This window comes from Idiotropiscis lumnitzeri, chromosome 1 (genome assembly GCF_059441095.1).
Source record: "Idiotropiscis lumnitzeri isolate Australia: NSW breed Sydney's pygmy pipehorse chromosome 1, RoL_Ilum_1.0, whole genome shotgun sequence".
Classification (NCBI taxonomy): Eukaryota; Metazoa; Chordata; class Actinopteri; order Syngnathiformes; family Syngnathidae; genus Idiotropiscis; species Idiotropiscis lumnitzeri.
In genome coordinates this window covers 20,127,757-20,146,567 of record NC_142391.1, presented here as the reverse complement: position 1 = coordinate 20,146,567, position 18,811 = coordinate 20,127,757, and the positions used below count along the sequence as shown (strand labels likewise).

Sequence of the window (18,811 nt, the reverse complement as noted above, 5' to 3'; positions counted from 1 at the left end):
CAGCTGTCAGTACTCAGATGACGTGATGAAAATGGGTTGCTATGACAATAAGCCAGGTAAGAACAGGAAGTGATGTCACAAAGTATTAAAAAAAATTCTGACTTTATTGGAAATCATTTGCACGCGTCTTATTGCAAGCCAGTGGGAAGGGCTCTTTTCTCAGGATGTCGTTCATCATCGTGGTCTTCTCGCAGTCGTTTCCTTGATGATGATGACGTTGGCCCCGCCTCCTGTCACCACAAACAATTCTCATCAATTAGTAATAGACTGGCATCCAAAATGGCCATTCGCTATCCGTTACATCTCGTTCGTCTCCCTTTGTTTGTTGCTATGACGTCAAAGTGAGGACAGAGGTGTGATCTCGCTCAGGGAGCCCGCCTTTTTCCTTCAAATGACTTCGCACGGTCACTTTCTATCTCAATTGGAGTCACCATCGATTTGTGCACAACCTGACCGACTTGGTGGCAGAAAGCGCGACTTCCTGTCATTTGTGATTGGGAGTAAGTGCGTGCGGTTACCATGGAAACGTGCTCTGCGGCAGAAGACGGATACATCAGTCGCCGGGCTTTCTCCAACATCACGGGGTCCTACATCCGCACGCGCACGCACACGCACACACACATTCCAGCTTGAATTTCCATCACGCTGTTGTCGACGGCGGTTGTTACGGTGACGAAGAGGACCTGCATCCAGGAGTGCTGGAGCGCCTCGTCGATGCTCATCCGGTTGGCTGGTGCCACCACCAGAAGCTTCCTCACCACGTCCTTGGCTGTCACACACGCGCACACACACACACTCGCATGAGATCCCATGAGCGCGCCGGTGATGAAGTTGAAGATGAAGACGAGGAGGTCACCCTGGTCAGACACGTGGCGCCACTTGGATGGCACCATCGTGAATTGGCCTCGCATGATCTGCTCGCTCACTGACAGCCCCGAGAAGTTTTCGTGGAATGGCGGGTACCCGCACAGGCTGCGTGCATGAACACACACAAACATACACTCGCATTAAATTCCCCCCCGCCCCCACACACACACACACACACGCACGCGTGTTACCAGACGAAGAGGAGCACACCGAGGCTCCAGGCGTCGACGGGCAGCCCGTATCCACCGGTGGTGGCATGCGTCAGCACTTCGGGTGCCAGGTAGGACGGCGTCCCGCACAACGTCCTCATGAGGGCCGCCTCCTCCAGGATGCGAGACTGGTTGAAGTCTGACACCTGAAGTGGGCACGGGTCACATGACTTTGTTGAAGCGTCTCCGCGACGACGCCCAGCCGGCCGGCGTGCGCCCAACCTTGATGAGGCAGTCATCCTCTGGTGACGACAGCAGAATGTTCTCCGGTTTCAGGTCCCGGTGGATGATGCCCTGGCTGTGCAGGTACTATACGCACACATGCAGATATGAACTCATTTACTGCCATTGATGGCTAAAGTCCTCAAAGATCCTTGTTTTTTTACTCAGCTGGTAGTGAATGAGTTAAAACAAAGACCCCCCCCCACCACACACACGCACGCACGCACACGCACACAAACACAAAATCTGACACACGCATTCAGAGCGAGTCGGATGACGATGGCCCAATCGGCGCCTCACCTGCACGGCTTTCAACATTTGGTAGAAGTAAAGCTTGGCCGTGGCCTCGCCCAATGGCTGTTGAGATTTGAGCCGATGGAATAGCTCGCCGCCCTCCATCCTGTCACATGACGCTGTTAGAAAAGCCGCTGGCTGGCGTGCGTGTGCGTGCGAGCGAGCGCACTCACAACTCCAACACAATGAAGAAGGTGTCGTCCGTCTGGTAGAAGTCTTCGGTCTTGATGAGGCACGGCTGGAGACAAAGCACAGCGACACAGTCGGCGGAGACGACATCACCACGAACGGCCCGTGAAAACATTTGGCGAGGACTCAACTGGCGGCCATTTCACAAGTTGCACAACGTTTTGATGAATTCGTTCAAGTTACGAGTCAGCGGAACCGTTTTGAATAAAATCAAATTGCTCTTGTCATTTCTTACATAAAGGTTCGCTTCCAATCATGCGGTTTTCTTTTTTTTTTGTGAACCACCAATATCTCAGGTATTATCCAAACATGTTTTGGTCTTCAAGGTTTGGCTCACGTTAAAATAAAAGGCCATGGAAACATGAATGAATACGAACGACAAATCCTCCAACGTCGGTGACTTTACACTTGGGCTGAACGAGTTTAGGAAAAAAAAAAAAAAAAATCGGATCGTGATTTTTCGGACCGATATTGCCATTTCGAATTAATTTGCGATTTTCTTCACAATGCGCGGAGATGGTTGATACGTAATGGTTGCAATAAAACATTTCCACCCTAACGCGGTTCGAGTCAGACTTGTGTTCAAAGTCAACCGTACACCTTATTTGGGTCAAATCGTTTTTTTTTTTACTTGAGCATGCTTAGCACCTCCATGTTCGCCTCCTCGTTTAAAACGCTAATTGTTGTTGGGATCGTGCATTTGTCATAACGGAAGAGAGGATTCGCATCACGCAGCTCGTTGCAGCTGCAGTGCACCGACTTGCATGTAGTTCAAATAAAGTTCGTAGTGCAGCGGTGCAAAATAACTTGGCGGCTAGCATTCAACTAGTGGCGAAAGAAATGACTTTCGGGACTAAAAGCGACAGTCCCCCTTTTTTTTTTTTTTTTTGGAATGTGACCTGCTTTGCGAACGTGGGGCACAAACCACATCTTTAACGATCTTGAAATCGCATTGTCTGAGATCACGATTTGATTTTAGTCCCAAAACAATCAATCGAGATGGTTGCGGATTTTGGAAGGCATGATCCTTCCTCCAATATGTACCAACATTTCTAATTTAAAATTGCCATGCGGAATAAACAATTGCTCAACAAACAAGGACATCTTGAAATTGTTTTCAAAACACGCCAGAGCTGTGTTTCATTTAATGAGTATTTTCTCACAAATCAGGTCTTGTGGGCGTGGTCAGGAATGTAAACCCCCCCCCCCCCCCCCCGCCCGCGTTGCATACATGTACGAATGTGCGATTGATTCTCAAATAATAATCAAACAAGCTCACATGATCGATGCGTTGAAGAATTTCGATTTCCGTTTGAGCATTTCTCATGGCTGTCTGCAAATGGACGAGCACAAAGGTCAGACGTGGAGCATCAGAGGTGGGGTCAAGTCGCCGACCAATGAGAGAAGGACACACAACAACAAATACTCACTCCTTCAGACTTGAAATTGTTCTTGTTGATGATTTTCACCGCAAACTTTTTACACGTGGAGCGCTCGAACGCCAGCTTCACCTCGCCGCACACGCCTCTGAAACACACCCTCGCAGGAAGTTACATCACACACCGCTGGAAGCGCCGTCGCAGGCGATCGCACTCACGTCCCGATCCGTCGAGTCAGCAGGTATTTGTCGCGGAGCTCCCTGGGCAACGTGGACTCTCGTGCGGACATCAGGTCGGTGAAGACGAAAACTGAACAAAGACGGCGACGTGGTTGCTACGCTGGTGCTCGTTGCCATTGCAACGAAGCCACGACAGCGATTTGGGCGTTTACCTTTGTTGCGATGCTCCGACAATGCCAGCACTGCGTTGTTGACCAGAGGAAGTTTCTTGCCGCGTCCGATTTTGTCGCCGTCAACAAAGGTGCCGTTGTTACTCAGGTCCTGAACAAACACCTCGGTGCCCTCCTGAGCTTAGGTCAAGACAGGTCAAGTAAGGGAAGGAAAGGTCAGGAAAGGTCAGGAGGATGCCAAGCTACCCTGTAGATCCTGAAGTGTTTCTTGCTGTAAATTCGGAATCGTAAGGATCCTTTGTGATCGGGATCGTCCAGGACATAATGACATTTGGAGTCGCGGCCAAACAAATACTCATCCTCCACGCAATCTGAAAAATAGCACGCACACGCACACAAAACGATTGCTACAAACTTTAAAAATCATCAACATAGAAAAGGTGTCAAAGCGGACATTTGCAAATGTCTTTACTTAGAAAAAATTGAAGAGAGAAAAGAATCCGTCTGCTCTCATGGAGGACGGAGGACAACAAGAACGAGATTTTGTGAAATTCTGAACATTTGGACCATGTCTCAAAAGCAGCGCTTCAAGGCTGCCCTTTTTTGCAGATTCTTTGAGAATCGGTGCTCTAAAACTATTGTCGGATTAGTTGTCGATGAACTTGAGAAATGAGAAGACCGCGACAATGACGATAAAGACGGCGCCAACTTGCCGTGAGCGCGGAAGCCGTGCTGCATGGGCAGCAGGCGGCCCCAAGGCTGACTTTCGGGCTCCTCTGGAACGGATGGCAAGGTGACAGGAAGCGTGTCAACGCTGCTCAGTGTGCCCGAACCGCTGGACGACTGGCTGCCTGACGCGGGGCCACTGGACGAACTGGAGCCGCCCTGGGACTTGGACTGGGCCTGCGAGGAGGACTGAGGCCGATCCCCCTCATGTGGAATTTCTTGAGACATTGAAGTCTACAAATTGGACAAACATAGTTCAGCACCTGACAAAATTACTTGATTGTTGAAGGTGATCTAGAAAAAAGAAAAACACACAAATGATTGTCATGGGTTTTTAGACAAGTGTGATGCTCTGGTATGTGCGCAACGAAAGTCTCAGTGGCAATTTCGCACCTGCAAGAAGGGTGTGTGTATATATATATATATATAAAAAATCATGACTGTCCCCCATTGACAATAATTACACCTTGACACAGGGTCACATATTCTGTTTGAACACAAAACTTTTCTTTATTTTATTTTTTTACTGAAAGCAGTCAAAAAAAAACTTTTTAAATAATTTATTTTAAAGAAATGTTTTTTTGGGTCTTAAACGCATTAAGGGCCTTTCCGTTTAGTCGGATTCAAACGTATTTAATACACGAACGCGCATCAGGTTACGATCATGGTTCATCTCAACAAATTCAACTCGCAAACTGAAGCTGTTGCACACGCAACGGCGAGCAACAAACAGAAAGAAAAGGCTCCAAAATGTCTCGGCAAACAATTGGGCCAAATCTGATCAGCCAAACGAAGCGGCTTCAAATCTCAAACGCCCGACCAGTTCACGGACAAGACCGGCGCCCGCCAAGCAAAGTGAACAAGGTCCACCAAGCGCGTGCTTTCCTTACCACGTGAGCGTCGTCGTCCTTTTTCCAATGCGCGCGCGAACAGTTTGAGCGCAAGCCTCACGGGAAGTGCATCCCTTGTTTTCCTTTTGCGTCACCGGTCCAGCCGACCAATGGGACATTAGGAGCATCGTCACATGTTGCTGCTGGCTTCCGGGTTTGCTTGACGAGCGACAAGCGACTCCCTCCCAGTATATGTTATAACATTCACAAATGAGTTATTGCATACATAATACAAAGAAAGAAAAAATGAGGGGCGTGGCCCACCTGTGCACAGGCGTCTGCTGGAGGGGGCGGAGTCTCTGCATCTGGTCTCGTAGTTACAGCGCTTCATCCATGAAATGACCAGCTGTTCCTTATGCCATAACGATAATGAAACTTTCGGATCTTTTGCTTTTCCTTTGTTCTATTTCGCTATGCTTTTGGACTGGTAGAAATAATGTCAAATTTTGTGTTTTGGAATTGATGAATATTATTGTGTTGGTGTGTAAATACCATATACAATTTGCCAAACGGAGAAATAGTAAGGCCTCCTTCCCGGGATTTATGATTAAAAGGTTTTTCTTCTTCCTTAAGAAAATAGAAACAAGCAACTACGCGAGGAAAATATGTACAGACATTGTAATATTGTATTCATTAATTATGCTCCCTTCTTTCTTTTTGAATGGAAATGCCGACTTTTTTAAGATCATGAATACCTATTTTTTGTTTTTGTTTTGGTTGACATGCTGTGTTGTCCTCTGTGTTTGTAATTTTCAATGTTTAAAAATAAAAAAAAAATCCATAAAATGGCCTACATCACTTAACAGCTGTAGCGAGTGTCGCCATGGAAAATTGACGATGTTCCTCCCTGACGCCCATTGGCTGCTAATGCCGCAGCGGCTCACTGATGATTGTTTGAAAACTTTCTCTTTGATCTTCATCACCCAATAAAACATTTGGACTCGCCTTCCGTCTGTTTTATTAGCCACTGATGACCTCACACAGCAAACAGCAATTCAGAGTGTGTGGAATGTATGCGCGTGTATATCATTGACTGAGAGTGTGTATCTGCAGCCTCCAGTGTGTCTTCCAGCTTTGAAGTTCATTAAGTCGTCTTCGTTTGTCCACATCGGAATGTGACAACTGTGATGAGAACACCTGCTCAAAACGCTAACACACACACGCACGCGCACACACGCACACACACACGAATGTTTGTCACCCAAATAAATGACCATGATGCGAAATGTGCATTTGTCACATGATCACATCTGAGCGTTAATGCACTTTTTTTGTGGGTATAAGCATGAGTGTGAATTTTGAATCTTGCGTGTGCATGCGTTTGTCTGTTTTTCATCTCACATGACCTGCTTCTGTGTAAATGTTTTTGAGCGTGAATGTCACATGTGTGTGCGTGCATGCGTACGTGCGTGCGTGTACCTTGGTTGCAGCATCCCTGTGTTGGATGACGGCCAGATGTCCCAGGGTGCACTTGGAGGTGGCGATGGCTGCGGTGGTTGCCACGGTAGCGGGGGATGTCGTGTTGGCAGGAAGCGACATGTGAGGAATCCCTGACCACATCCTGACACGCACACACACAACCAGCATGCTTTTTATTTGATGATGTACTCTGTGCAAAGCTGCAGCTGTTATGAAAGCGCCAAACAAATAAAGTCATGAGGACCGACAGGACGTGACCGAGGCGGTGTTGAAGGGTGGAAGGCTACCTGCAGGATTGTTGTGAGCTTTCCATGCCGACGTCTCGGTCCTCCGACGTCGGCTGCGATGTCACTTCTGAGAAACGAGATCAAGCACATTCAAGAAGGTCACGTGACACCCATGTACGGACGACACACTAACAGAAATTGCTCACAGCCAATTAAACACGCGCACACACAAGCTCCAAAAACAAACTAAACACGCACACGACCATTTTGTGCACACAGGAAACGGAATTCACAGGAAATACATACATGTTGTCATCTCATACACAACAATTAGCACACACACAAACTATACAATACAACTTTATTTAATGCAACAGCACACAAATACACTAAACTGCACGCATACGCACACGTTTGTCATGTGACAACTACACACGTACACAACTAAACACTCACACAAGCTACACAATGACAACTTCATACAAATAATTGCACTCAGATACAGAAAAACTGCCCCCAGACCTTCCAAACACAAACTTCCATTACACACGCACGCACACACACACACAAACACACGTCACATGACCGACCTGGCAGAGGAAGTCGGTCCATCTGACGGAGAAGGTGCTCCGTCAGCGATGCCAGTGAGGTCACAAACTCCTCCCCTCTGCGTTTCATACACTCCTGTACACGGGTGGCAGGTGAGAGGTCATGCAGTGCAGCACCACGCTACGCTGACCCGGATCCTACCTGCAGTTCCCGATGCGCGCCCAAGATTGCTTCGTGGAGTCTCTGCTGTCGAGCTTCCTCACTGCGCCTCAGCGCCTCCATCTCATTGGTGGAGAGTGACACGCGCAGTCCAGCGACGCTCGCCATCTGATGACACGCGCGCCAATCAACATCATGCTAACGCTAACAGTCGTGATGTTGTGAAAGCATCCCTGTTGCCATAGCTGTCGGGCCATGCTAAGTTTGTGCAGCTGATGCTAATCACGACGTCAACAATTTTCTTGTCGCGCAACTGCTAACGCCATCCTAAAGTTGCCGTGGCGATAGTTTCTTCTCACTAAGCGATGTCGACGCGTCCCATCAATCCAAAATATGCTATTGGTTTTGTGATGCGGCGAATGACTTGCACTGTTGTCATGGCGATAGTTTTTTTATGATGCAATCCCTGAGGCAACTTTAAGGTTGCCAAACTAATTCTAAACGTAGTTGTCATGGTGATGTCGTGTCCATCATTTTACTAACGGCCCAGCGACAACATCGCAGTCGTCATGGCGATAGCATTAGCACGCTAACGCTCATGTTGAGGCCACGGCGATACCTTTTCCTCCTCGCTGGCGGCCATTGTTTCCTCAAAAGAGCGGCGGACTCGACCCGCCTCTTCCCTCAGCTCCGCCCCTAGTTGTTTCTCATGAGCACGGATCAACGTGGCGGGCAGCAAATGCATCATGTCAGCCAACACGCACTGCTGCTGCTCCAGTGCTGCACACACACACAGACACACACGCATGTACATGCACACTCAGCGTAAAGGATGTCATCAAATGTGTGCGCGTCTGACCTTCCCTGCTGGCGTTGAGCAGCGTGCGTGCGTGTTCGTGATGTCCCAGAAGCCTTTGCTGCGTGTTCTCCACCCATTGGTCCAGACCGGCCGGAAGTCGATGGAAGCCGCCGCAACGCTGACTCTGGTAGAAGTCCTGACGGGATGGATGCAGTCGGGTCACGTGACCGCCACAAAGCCATCCGCACACGCGTGTGCGGCGAGGCGATTGGTTTTGATCGGTTCACTGAAACTCTCATGAATGTTTGGGGCCGATGTAACGTGGCTGAGCATCCAAAATGGCGCCACGCTGGACCCTGGATGTGTGCATGTGTGTGCGCGCAAGCACGTACATGTGCGCAAGAGTCAGTGTGCATCAATGTGAGAGTGACGGTGCATGTGTGCTTGAGAGTGTATGAGGGCATGTTACCTTGGCAACCAGCAGAAGGGTCTGATGAGTCCTCCTTAGTATGGCGTTCACGATGGAGATGTAACAACTACACGCAAAAAGGAAGCACAGTAATTGATGACATCATCACGTGTGATGTGAATGGAGTAAATTTGGACTCACTCTGGATTGGGATCTGCTTCCGATTTGGAACCAAAGATCTGGAGCCTTTTGTCAGTCCTGAATGACCTAAGAACACGTGCACACACACAAGTCATCAACGTGCATGTTGACAAGCAGCCTCATTGAGGTACTGCATGCAATACTCGATGATGTACAGCAGATGATACCAAACGCAAAACACTTGCTTTGAAGTAGTGTTATTTATTTTTTTTTTACCCCAAATGCTTTGCGCTGGTTAAGGGGTACTTAAATATTTCACAAGTGGGACATCACTGAAAAAAGGTTGAGAACCTCCGCTCTCGTAAACTGTCCACACCACACTAGAGCCGAATCTCAATGTCAGCATAATTGAAGAAAATTTTAATTCACCACCCCCCCCACACACACACACAATCGGCGTACTCGAATTTCTTGATGACTTGTTTCATCCCATGTATATGTAAACATGCACATGCACGAACCTTGCAACGCCAGCAGATTCGCTGCGTCTTGGTGATTGCTGGCGCTGGGTGGAGCTTCGACCTACACGGGGACAGACAGAAAAACACACCGGGGTGGCTCTGTATTGACACTCAGTACCAATTTCAAGATATCGACTCATCGCGAAGGATATCGATAGCAGTCACAAATACCAGTCGCTGGCGCCCTTTTGTGGGCGGGAGTCCATCTGCTCATGTGGCCATGAAGAGAAGTTACCACTTAGAGCGTGTTATTATTGTGTTGCTTCCAACGTTTCTTTGCTTACTCACTTTTTTGGTGTGTTTTATTTTTAACTGTATTTTTCTGTATTTTAGAGTAACTATTCAGCATTGTGTCAGAAATAACTGAAAGGCCTCTTTTAAAATTATTTGTTATTGGGCACCAAAAGCAGTATTGGTAACTTGGTATTGTTATTAGTGAGTAACTGAAAAATTGTGGCACGGAACATGCCTAAAACACACACACACACGCACACACACAAAACCTTGAACCTGCGCACACAAGCATGGACCGGATTTTCAAGATGCAGCCAACATGCGACATGGAGGTAGTGGAGTCAGTACCTTCACAGAACCTGGCGGACATGTTGGAGAGGTCAGAGTAGAACCTGCCTACACGTGCACGCACGCTCACACACGCACACACCTGTTGAGCGACTTGACCACGCCCACTATGGGGTCTTCCATGATGTTCCCTCCCGAGCGGCAGGGCTGCAGCAGGGCAGGGGGCGGAGCTGACCACACCTGCTTTCTGGATTTGGACACGGTGGGAGGGGCCACGCTCTCCTCATCCAAGTATTGTCTCCGCCTCCTCAGGTCCTTGCTGATGGCGGACAACAAGGCGAACACCTGATCCATGCTAACCTGCCCCCACACACACGTACAAAATCAACGGTGATGTGTCAACAAACGCAAAGAGCAGAGAGAGGCGAGAATAAAGTGTTATTGTTGTTGTGCTTGTACGTGTTCTTCTTCCAGAGTTTTCCGGAGTTGCTCCAGGCGAGCGCTGATGACCGCCTCCTGCTGGTTGCTGCTTGCTGCCTGAGCGTGCACATGAACACACACACACACGCACGCACGCACATGTTCAAGTCAAGCCTACCGAAAGTCAGCCAAGCTGCAAAGTGAGCGGCAGCGGCGGCGACGGCAACCTCGGCTTTGACTTCCACTTGAGTGCTGCTGAGTATCCGTTCGATCAACTCGATGAACTTGACCTCGGCCTGCAGCACGCACAGCTTTTCTTCCAGACGCCCGGACGCCGCCTTCACCTGAGCAAAAACGCAAATGCCACTTTCAGGCCTCTTGCGTCCCGCTCATCGGCTCTAACGTGTGCCACGCAGATGTCATCGGAGTCACGTGACTTGGTCTGGTGTTGTGTCGGCAACAAAGCCACACTGCGAGGAGTTGCTTGCGCGAACGTGATGATGTTGTGAAGACCAGCGGTGGAACAACATTTTATCGAGCGTGAGATTCTCGGCGGACAATCCATACGAGAACATCATGCTCACGCGCCTGATTTCAGATTCAATTTTCTTTAAAGATTTAAAAAACCTTTCAGAGCAGAGAAGGTCTCAGAAGACGTCATTGAAACACCGAACACGGAAAGTGTGTGCGTGCGTGCGTGCGAGCGAGACCTGCTGTAAAGTCTTGGTCTGCAGGTTGTGCAGGTCCGTGTAGACGCTCTCCTCTGTGACGCTGATGCGTTTGCTTTCCTCCTTCAGACGCCTCTGGGAGATTTTCACTTCCTGCCGCGTGTAGTCGCCACCTTCGCTGAACAGCCTGGCGGACAGACACGTGACCAGACGGACGTGTGTCAATGGTGGGGCAAACGACGACAACGGCGGCGGCACAGGATACCTGAAGGATTTGAGAAGGCGCGCCGTCCGATTTCGCAGCTCGTCCATCTGCAGCTGAAGTGACGCCCGGAAGGACGAGTGCGAGCGCTGGGTGTGTTTGATGTGCTCGTCCAGACGGTCCTGCAAGGTGGCGCTAAGCGCCTCCAGACTGACACGCGGCACGCGGCGAGTGAAACGGACGCACGCACTCATGGTAAACAGTCAGTCGGAGCATTTACCGTTGGCTGCCGTCTGTTTTGAGGACGCTATCCTCCATCTCGCCGAGCGTGGCGGTCAGCTTTCGGTTCTTCTCGTGCGTGGACGCCTGCAGCTCCTGCAACGCCGCCGTGCATGAGGCCAGCACGTCTGACACTTCTTGGCAGTGAACGTCGACGCGCTGCTTGTGCAGCTGCAGCTCGGCTACGCACGCACAAGTGTTCATGCGCTAATGCGCTAATGCTAGTGAATATGTTAAGAATGCGTGCCAGTGCGTGTGCATGTGTACCCATGCGTGGCATGTAGATGCACGTCTTGACATGCAATGGATCGAGCGGCTGCATTTGCAGCTCGTGGTAGGCGCGCACAGCCTCCTTCCGGTCCGTTACCGTGGCGATGGCTGATGTCAGGACATCTTGGAAACGCTGCTCCACGTAATCCAAGAACCAAATGCGCATCCTGCACACAGGTGGCGCCGTTGATTATCTTGCCGGCGTTAAACGGAAACACAGATTAGCACGGCGTGCTAAATGCTAACACCTGGTGAGCGCGTGCATGAGAAGCTCGACAGGAAACGTGCTGAGGTGCGTTTCCTGTTGCTTGCTCATATTGCCGGGCAGGTCAGAGGCGGGGCACCTGAAGGCGGGGCCAGAGTAGGACACACCCCTCGAGGACATCAAGCTGACCTTGCTGCTGATGTCGTACAGCTCGAGAAGAGACGACTCAGCCTGAACAAGTTTCCACAGGCACACGTGCAAATTTTATTCCGGCCTCTTTCCGCCCATCCAATCAGAGGTTGACTTCACCTCAGCCAGAGAATCAGAAGAATCCTCAGGTGCCGCATCATCCTGACAGCGGATTGGCTCCTCCTCGGTTGTCGCATCCTCTTGATTACTCTCTACACACAAACACGCGCACACGGCTGTTCAGCATGCATCGGAGCGGCCGTCGAAATGACATCATCATCTTGCACAGAGAGAAACCTTGACTGTCGCTGGCGATGACGTCATCAACTGGCGGCAGCTTCTTCAGGTCGTCTGCACTCTGCGCAAGACACAGTGACATCATCATCATGAGACACATGCACTGTGTGCGCGTGGGTGCGTGCATGTGCGTGTGCCAGTCACAGGAGTGAAGGAGTTCCCAAGGTGGAAGAAGTTGCTGAGGAGTCGGCTGAACTCCAGCAGCTCGTCCACGAAGGTACGAGGGAGGCGGTCCAACACGGCGCACTGGTCCGTCACGCACTCGCCGCAGCTGCACACGCACACAAACCCAAACTTTGCTATGACACACGTGACAATCATGTGATAAGCGCATGTCGTGCCAAACATGACGTTCACGTGGCATGATACACGCGACTGCGGGGGTAGTCATGTGACACTATGACAGGCATGACACATTAAAGTCAGTTGACAGACTTGTCACAACTGTGTAAGACAGGTGACAGAGTTGGAAGTCATACAAGTCATGTGACATACGACAGACACGTCTGACGTGACACGTGACCAGGTGGCACGTGACTGATACGACACAAGCAACAATCGTCAGTTTCGCATAAGCATTCACTGGCAATAAACCCCGTCATGACTTGTGCGACGGTCACGGGCTATTCCGCTAGCCTTAGCATGATCTGACCTGTTCCTGATGTTGCGCAGGTAGACGACAGTCTGCTCCAGCGACAACTTCAACGCCACCTCGCTGCTCTCCTGGCGAAGCGCGGCCAGGAGCTCGTCCAGGAAAACCCTCTTCCTCTTTTTGGGTCATGACAATCACGATCACAGTCAAGGTCACGGTCACCGTCATGGTCAACCTCACCTGTACGTGTTGCTCTTGCGCCAGCCGCAGCTCGTCCAGGCGACGCTGAACTTGCTCCTCTCGACCCAGCAGGATGCCGCCGTGCTTCTCCCACAGTGACGCCAGCGCCCGCATGACCACAAACACGCGTCGGCTGAGACGCGCCGACGCACGGTACAAGCTGTCTGAACACGTCTGCGCACACAACACGCGCTTTAGTGTGACAAAATATGTAACGACAACACGGACATGCGAGTGACACGCACGACGGAGGCTCGAGGCACATGATCTGCATCGTGCTTGCGTGTCGTGACGGACAATGTTAATCGTGCACGGAACGCCTGTGGCACAAACATGACCAAAGTATGAACCATGAGGACAAACACATGCATGACAGTGTCAGAGGGGTGATGGGTGACATATGTGAGTGATATGACGTGACATGACAACCAGGTGTCGGACCTATGACGCTCTCGTGACACGTGACAGACGAGTGACAGTGGCGGAACAGACACGTGACGAGGACTGACGTCGATGGCAGCCAGCTGCATTTCGTCTTGTCTCTGGTGTTGTCCAATAAGCGAGATGAGTTGGGACTTGACTATGTCGCTCACCTCCTCCTCCGGAAGCTCCAGTGCGCACAGCGCCTCCTGCGGGACGAAATGTGCACGCACGCCGTCCATCAACAAAGCCTCGGCGGTTGAGAAGCGAGGAGCTGACCTGGTAACGCTGCACTTGGGACACGCGATCCTGCCACATGAGCTCGTAACGACAACGCAGCTGATGAAGAAAGTCGGCGTGACACATGTCTGACGGACACACGCATGGCCATAAACATGCAGCACATATGAACACACGCAAGCGACGGACGGACGCAGGCGTTACCGATCTGTTGATTGACGGCCGTCAGCTGCGTGAACCAATCGGAGACCAGAGATGTGGAGAGGGAAGGCGGGACCAAGGAGCTGGAAGAGACGCGCAATGGGATTGGACGCCCACCTCAAAGCGCTCGGCCATTTTGTTACCTGAGACCAGTGACGATGTCGCAGCGCCGTTGGGACAATCGCCGCACGCTCTGGTCCACTTCCTGGAAGGTCAGCTCATCCGACAGCAGGCGCCATACGTCCACGCTCGCCACTGACAACCTGCCACCAAATCATACATGTCACCTGACGCCGTCGGATCCGCCACCTCACATGACCCGATATCGTTAAACTTCACAGAAGTGTGCCGCTCAACATGTTACATGTACACCTGTCACGCTAACACAATATTTTTTGAAAGTCATAGCTTCCTGCAAACAGGTCAGCTTCGTCTTCAATAAACAAACATTGAAGTTCATTTGCGGCTAAATTGTGACAAGCGCAATCATTTTTTTTCTTTGGCCATCACCCAGATTTTTTCGAATATCCTTTGTTTTTTAGTCCAACTTGTTCAACAAGTTGTTGTCGCCGTTGGCCACAATCCAAACGACAATGCCAGCTTGTTCCAGTTTGTTCAAGTTGGACTAAAAAAAATGCTTTCAATCGCTAATTATTAGCTCAGATGACGATATATTTGGATTTGTCTAGTGGCTAGTTTCAACGCTTTCAAATCATTTGAGCTCATTTGGATATGCGAGCTTCATAGCAACGTGAAGCGTTTGCAATCTCCCTCTCACAATGGGCTCGCTGTTGTGGCACCGGAGAGCGGCGGTGGGGTGAAAGGTCGCGCAAGCAAGCATTGAAATAGGATAAAGAAGAGAGGTTGGCTGTTAGTGAATGAGTTAAGTAGCGGTACTGAATGTTGATGAAGGATGTAAATGACCTGCCAAAGCTTAGGCTCCGCCCACCTGAACTCCTGGACGATGTGGCTGGCCTGGCTCCGCCTCCACAGGCTGACCGACTCCTCCCACTGCAAGCGCAGCAGGGCCTCCTGCTGGAGGGACTCCTCGTGCAGCAGCAGCAGGAGGCGCGCTGCGCTACGACGGTTGGCCAGCAGGCACTGATTCAGCATCTGACACACACGCGCACACACATTAAATGTTCGAACGGGCTGCATGTGGCCCCCGGGCCGTATTTTGTCCATGCCTTTTTTAAAGATAAGGCCGAATGCCGTCAATTAGCATATTCTAACGACCGATGTCTTGAAATAGTTAGGTAACTTGTGGCAAATGGCACGTTATGTTCCTTTGAGTGCTGAAATGTCTGAACATGAATGCAAAGTAGTACATGTGCGCTTGCTGTTGAAAAAGTGCCTTTTGAGTAATTCCAGTTGGCTAACGAATGCCGCCATCATCCAGAGTTGACTCCGAAAGGCAGTTTTGCATTTTGGGACTCTGATGCGACGCTAACACGGGTTAGCCGTGAAACTAAATTGACATCAAGGACTAGCACGACTGTGCATGTGCGTTGTGGCAGAAGCCGCAAACGAGGGATTGTCGAGAGGAAAATCAAGCGTCAACTTTTCAAATTAATAATAGTTGTCGTGATTAGTCGACTCATCTTGACAGCCCGAGTTCAGACACGAGAGATCAGTCAGTGGATTACCGTGGCCTGGCTGTGTATGTGCACGTGCGTGTTTGTGCAAGGCAGGAAGTTGATCTTCTCCAGCAGGTGGCAGTAGCGCCTCAGCACCGGTCTAATCTACGCGCCCGCACACACACACACAAATGAGAGCAGCATTAGTCGCCATGAAACCGAAATCAGTGGGCATGTGTCATGGGGAGGAAGTGACATCATCACCTTGTTGACTCTCAGGCGCTCACATTCACTGACTTGAAGTTCAAAGGTCAACACGCTGGATTTCTTCTCCTTCATGTGAGCCTCCACCGAGCTCCACACGCACAACACGTCCTGTGTGCATGCGCACAAACACACACACACCACACACATACAGACACACACCCACACACGCACACACAAATGCAAACACCCCCCCACACACACACACATGCAGTGTACATGCGTACTTCCAGTTGTGCAGATGTTGTACACGTGTTGTTGTCGTGTACTGGCATGATGTTTTGTTGCTACCGAGTTGTGTAGTTCTTGTGTCACAGTTGTACGACAGTTGTTGTAGCTGCTGTGCGCAGAGGTTTTGAAAAGACCGTGTTCATGTTGTGCAGAGTGTGTGTGGTGTGTATGTTGTATAGCGGTTGTGCCGACATCTAAACATTTGGATGTGTTGGCACATTGTGTTGTTGTGTACCTGCAGGCTGCGTTGTTGCACGTGCGTCATGTCACGTGCGAGCTCGTGCAAGGAGGCGTCGATTTGTTGCAGTTTGGTCCTCAGTTGCACACTGTGTGTCCTCACTTGTGCTTCACACACCTACACACACGGATGCCGTTCATGTGGATGTGCATGTAAGTGTGCGTATGTGTGCGTTACCTGCGCAAGGTGCGTGAGTTGCGCGTGCACGTGGCGCACGGCTTCCTGGTGTTGGATCTTCTTGTTTTGGTGGACGCGGTGCAGGATGTCACACGAGTCGTGCCGGGCCTCTGAACACAACACGCACATCATTGGTTGGCGTCGACGCGTCACGGGGATGAGGTCATGATGTCATACTGACCCACGTTGTCGGGAAGCCTGATCACCTCTTCCGCATCCGCATCGCCTTCGCCGTCATCATCTTCGCCGACGTCATCGCCCTGGGCTCCGGAATGTTCCCTGCTCACACGCGTTGTCAAGTGTGTCTTTGTGTGTAGACGTGTGTTTGTGCACGTGCGTACCTGCTCTTGGTGACGCAAGGCGTGTCGCAGTCAGCAGCACGCACACGCGTCGTTTCAGCGTGTTTGCGTGCGGCCAACAGACTCCTGGAAAGACGAACCTTGAAGTACACAAACGGCGTTTCATTATTGTTAGCAGAGGTGGGCTTTGCTTTGTCCTCGGTCCCTCTAATAGCGTCGCCTGAGGAAGTGGGCAGGGGCGTAAGGGTGGAGGATCTCACAGAGGTAAGCTGGGGCGAGGCCATGAAAAATCTTTAAAAATCCAATAATAGAATCTTCAAAAGAAACCTAAAATGTATAGAGAGCCAGTGAAGGGACACCAGAGTCCGAGTTATATGCTCCCTCTTACGATTACCGGTCAACAAGCGACCAGCAGCATCTTGGACCAACTGGAGACGCTTGATGGAGGATTGGCTGACTCCAAAATAAAGTGTATTAAAGTAATCTAGCCGAGATGTGACGAAGGCATGAATACTGAGAAAGGAGATACTTCACTTTAGCAAGCTGCCTAAGACGAAAGAAGCTGGATCGAACAACAGCACTGATTTGCCAATCTCATTTCAAATCTCTCTCCAATTTCAAATCCAAGTTCAAGACAGTTGGCTTTAAATAAGATGCCAGAGAGCCCAAGTCACCAGGATGGGAAGTACAAGGCCACTGGGCAGCAAACACCGGAACTTGTGTTTTCTTATCGTTGAACTTCAAGAAATTCCCATTGCCGATTACTGTTTGGTTCGGCTGGAAAAAAATGGCGGACTGACGAATGACTTACGGGTATGCAAAATTGAGTAAAATGCCCACCTCTGGTTGTTAGCAACATTAGCATTTGCATGTATTGAATATCATGAGCAATATTAGCATTAGCAAGTGTTCAAGTAGCTTCAACATCTTTAAAACTCTTATTTCACTCAAATAGTTCAGAAAGGACTTGTTAGCAACATAACGATTTGCGTGCATTTAATATCTGTGACATTAGCATTAGCATGTACTTACGATAGGCAAATAAAATTAGCAGGTGCTCAAGCACATTCACAATCATTACATATTAATGTTGACTAAGGATTTACTGTTTTTTTTAAATCATCAGCAATAATCACAAGAATGTGTTTTATTTTCATCACCTTTTTACACTTCAAAATCTTTGGAAATTATCATGAGCAATATTAGATTTGGTGTTTGTTCAAGTATTTTCATTCTTGAACACTTTTGAAAGTGCTCACTAATGACTTACTGTTACTAGCAGGCATTTGTTATCGTTATTATCATCAGTGTTAGCATTAGCATGTGCCTTTAAATCATCTTGTAACATTCTCCACCAAATCATTTATTGTCATTTGAAAAATGAGCATTGGAATGCATTAGATAATGACTTTAGTATCAGCATGTGTTTGGCTACTATTGTCATCGTCAAACAATAAATGGTTGGTATGGATTAGCATTAGCATTAGCATAGGTCGGACGCACCTGATCATCAAAGAGCTGCTGGTAAACCTCGCCGCTCGGAACCACACGGCTCTCCGACATGCTAACGCTAGCCTGCTGCAAACGTTGGCGCTCGACTGACGTCATCTGCGTAACACCTGAAACTGCCCAAATCTTTTTCTCCTTTTTTTTTGTTAACAACTAAAATCGAAGCGAGCTCTGCTACATGGACACCCTTGTTGATGCTGTCTCTATGGAAACGACAAGTCACGTGGTTGGACGACAGAGGGCGCACTGGCGCTTGCCAGGACATCACGAAGGCATGACGTAAAGGACGTGAGTCACGTGGTGCAATCGAGAGAAGATTTCAACGTCGTCAGTTTTTTTTTTCCAAGACTTTGTTTACTTTATTTCTACAAATGACATTAAGGAAATTGGGAAGAAAGGGCTTGAGGTAATTTTCCTTAATA

General features: G+C 49.5%; 2 protein-coding genes across 4 annotated transcripts; both read right to left on the bottom strand.

Annotated features, from left to right (window-relative positions):
• Nucleotides 1–85: 85 nt before the first annotated feature.
• Nucleotides 86–5,288, bottom strand: chek2 (checkpoint kinase 2). Of its 2 annotated transcripts, XM_088305531.1 has the most exons (15): nucleotides 5,126–5,283; nucleotides 4,223–4,469; nucleotides 3,756–3,880; nucleotides 3,552–3,684; nucleotides 3,379–3,469; nucleotides 3,212–3,308; nucleotides 3,061–3,114; nucleotides 1,766–1,830; nucleotides 1,599–1,698; nucleotides 1,299–1,385; nucleotides 1,059–1,222; nucleotides 857–972; nucleotides 684–769; nucleotides 519–587; nucleotides 86–230 (listed from the first exon to the last, which is right to left on the bottom strand). In XM_088305531.1, the coding sequence occupies exons 2-15, from the start codon at nucleotides 4,461–4,463 to the stop codon at nucleotides 129–131; spliced, it is 1,530 nt and encodes a 509-aa protein (XP_088161657.1). In that variant the 5' UTR covers nucleotides 4,464–4,469; nucleotides 5,126–5,283; the 3' UTR covers nucleotides 86–128. The 2 variants fall into 2 exon arrangements, with proteins under 2 accessions (XP_088161657.1, XP_088161650.1); XM_088305524.1 differs by having other exon boundaries at nucleotides 684–972; nucleotides 5,126–5,288.
• Nucleotides 5,289–6,066: 778 nt separating this feature from the next.
• ccdc180 (coiled-coil domain containing 180) lies at nucleotides 6,067–18,621 on the bottom strand. Of its 2 annotated transcripts, none has more exons than XM_088281302.1 (36): nucleotides 18,384–18,621; nucleotides 16,923–17,020; nucleotides 16,763–16,860; nucleotides 16,582–16,691; nucleotides 16,402–16,521; nucleotides 15,936–16,046; nucleotides 15,741–15,836; nucleotides 15,044–15,207; nucleotides 14,238–14,357; nucleotides 14,098–14,177; nucleotides 13,933–14,021; nucleotides 13,743–13,862; nucleotides 13,234–13,407; nucleotides 13,054–13,169; nucleotides 12,546–12,672; nucleotides 12,402–12,462; nucleotides 12,225–12,316; nucleotides 11,959–12,146; nucleotides 11,708–11,877; nucleotides 11,442–11,622; nucleotides 11,225–11,371; nucleotides 11,002–11,146; nucleotides 10,519–10,635; nucleotides 10,331–10,408; nucleotides 10,014–10,231; nucleotides 9,932–9,942; nucleotides 9,350–9,410; nucleotides 8,889–8,954; nucleotides 8,748–8,814; nucleotides 8,339–8,474; nucleotides 8,099–8,259; nucleotides 7,522–7,647; nucleotides 7,362–7,455; nucleotides 6,832–6,898; nucleotides 6,545–6,686; nucleotides 6,067–6,274 (listed from the first exon to the last, which is right to left on the bottom strand). In XM_088281302.1, exons 1-36 carry the CDS (start codon nucleotides 18,486–18,488, stop codon nucleotides 6,152–6,154), a joined length of 4,179 nt encoding a protein of 1,392 aa, XP_088137428.1. In that variant the 5' UTR covers nucleotides 18,489–18,621; the 3' UTR covers nucleotides 6,067–6,151. The 2 variants fall into 2 exon arrangements, with proteins under 2 accessions (XP_088137428.1, XP_088137512.1); XM_088281386.1 differs by having other exon boundaries at nucleotides 12,055–12,146.
• Nucleotides 18,622–18,811: the final 190 nt, after the last annotated feature.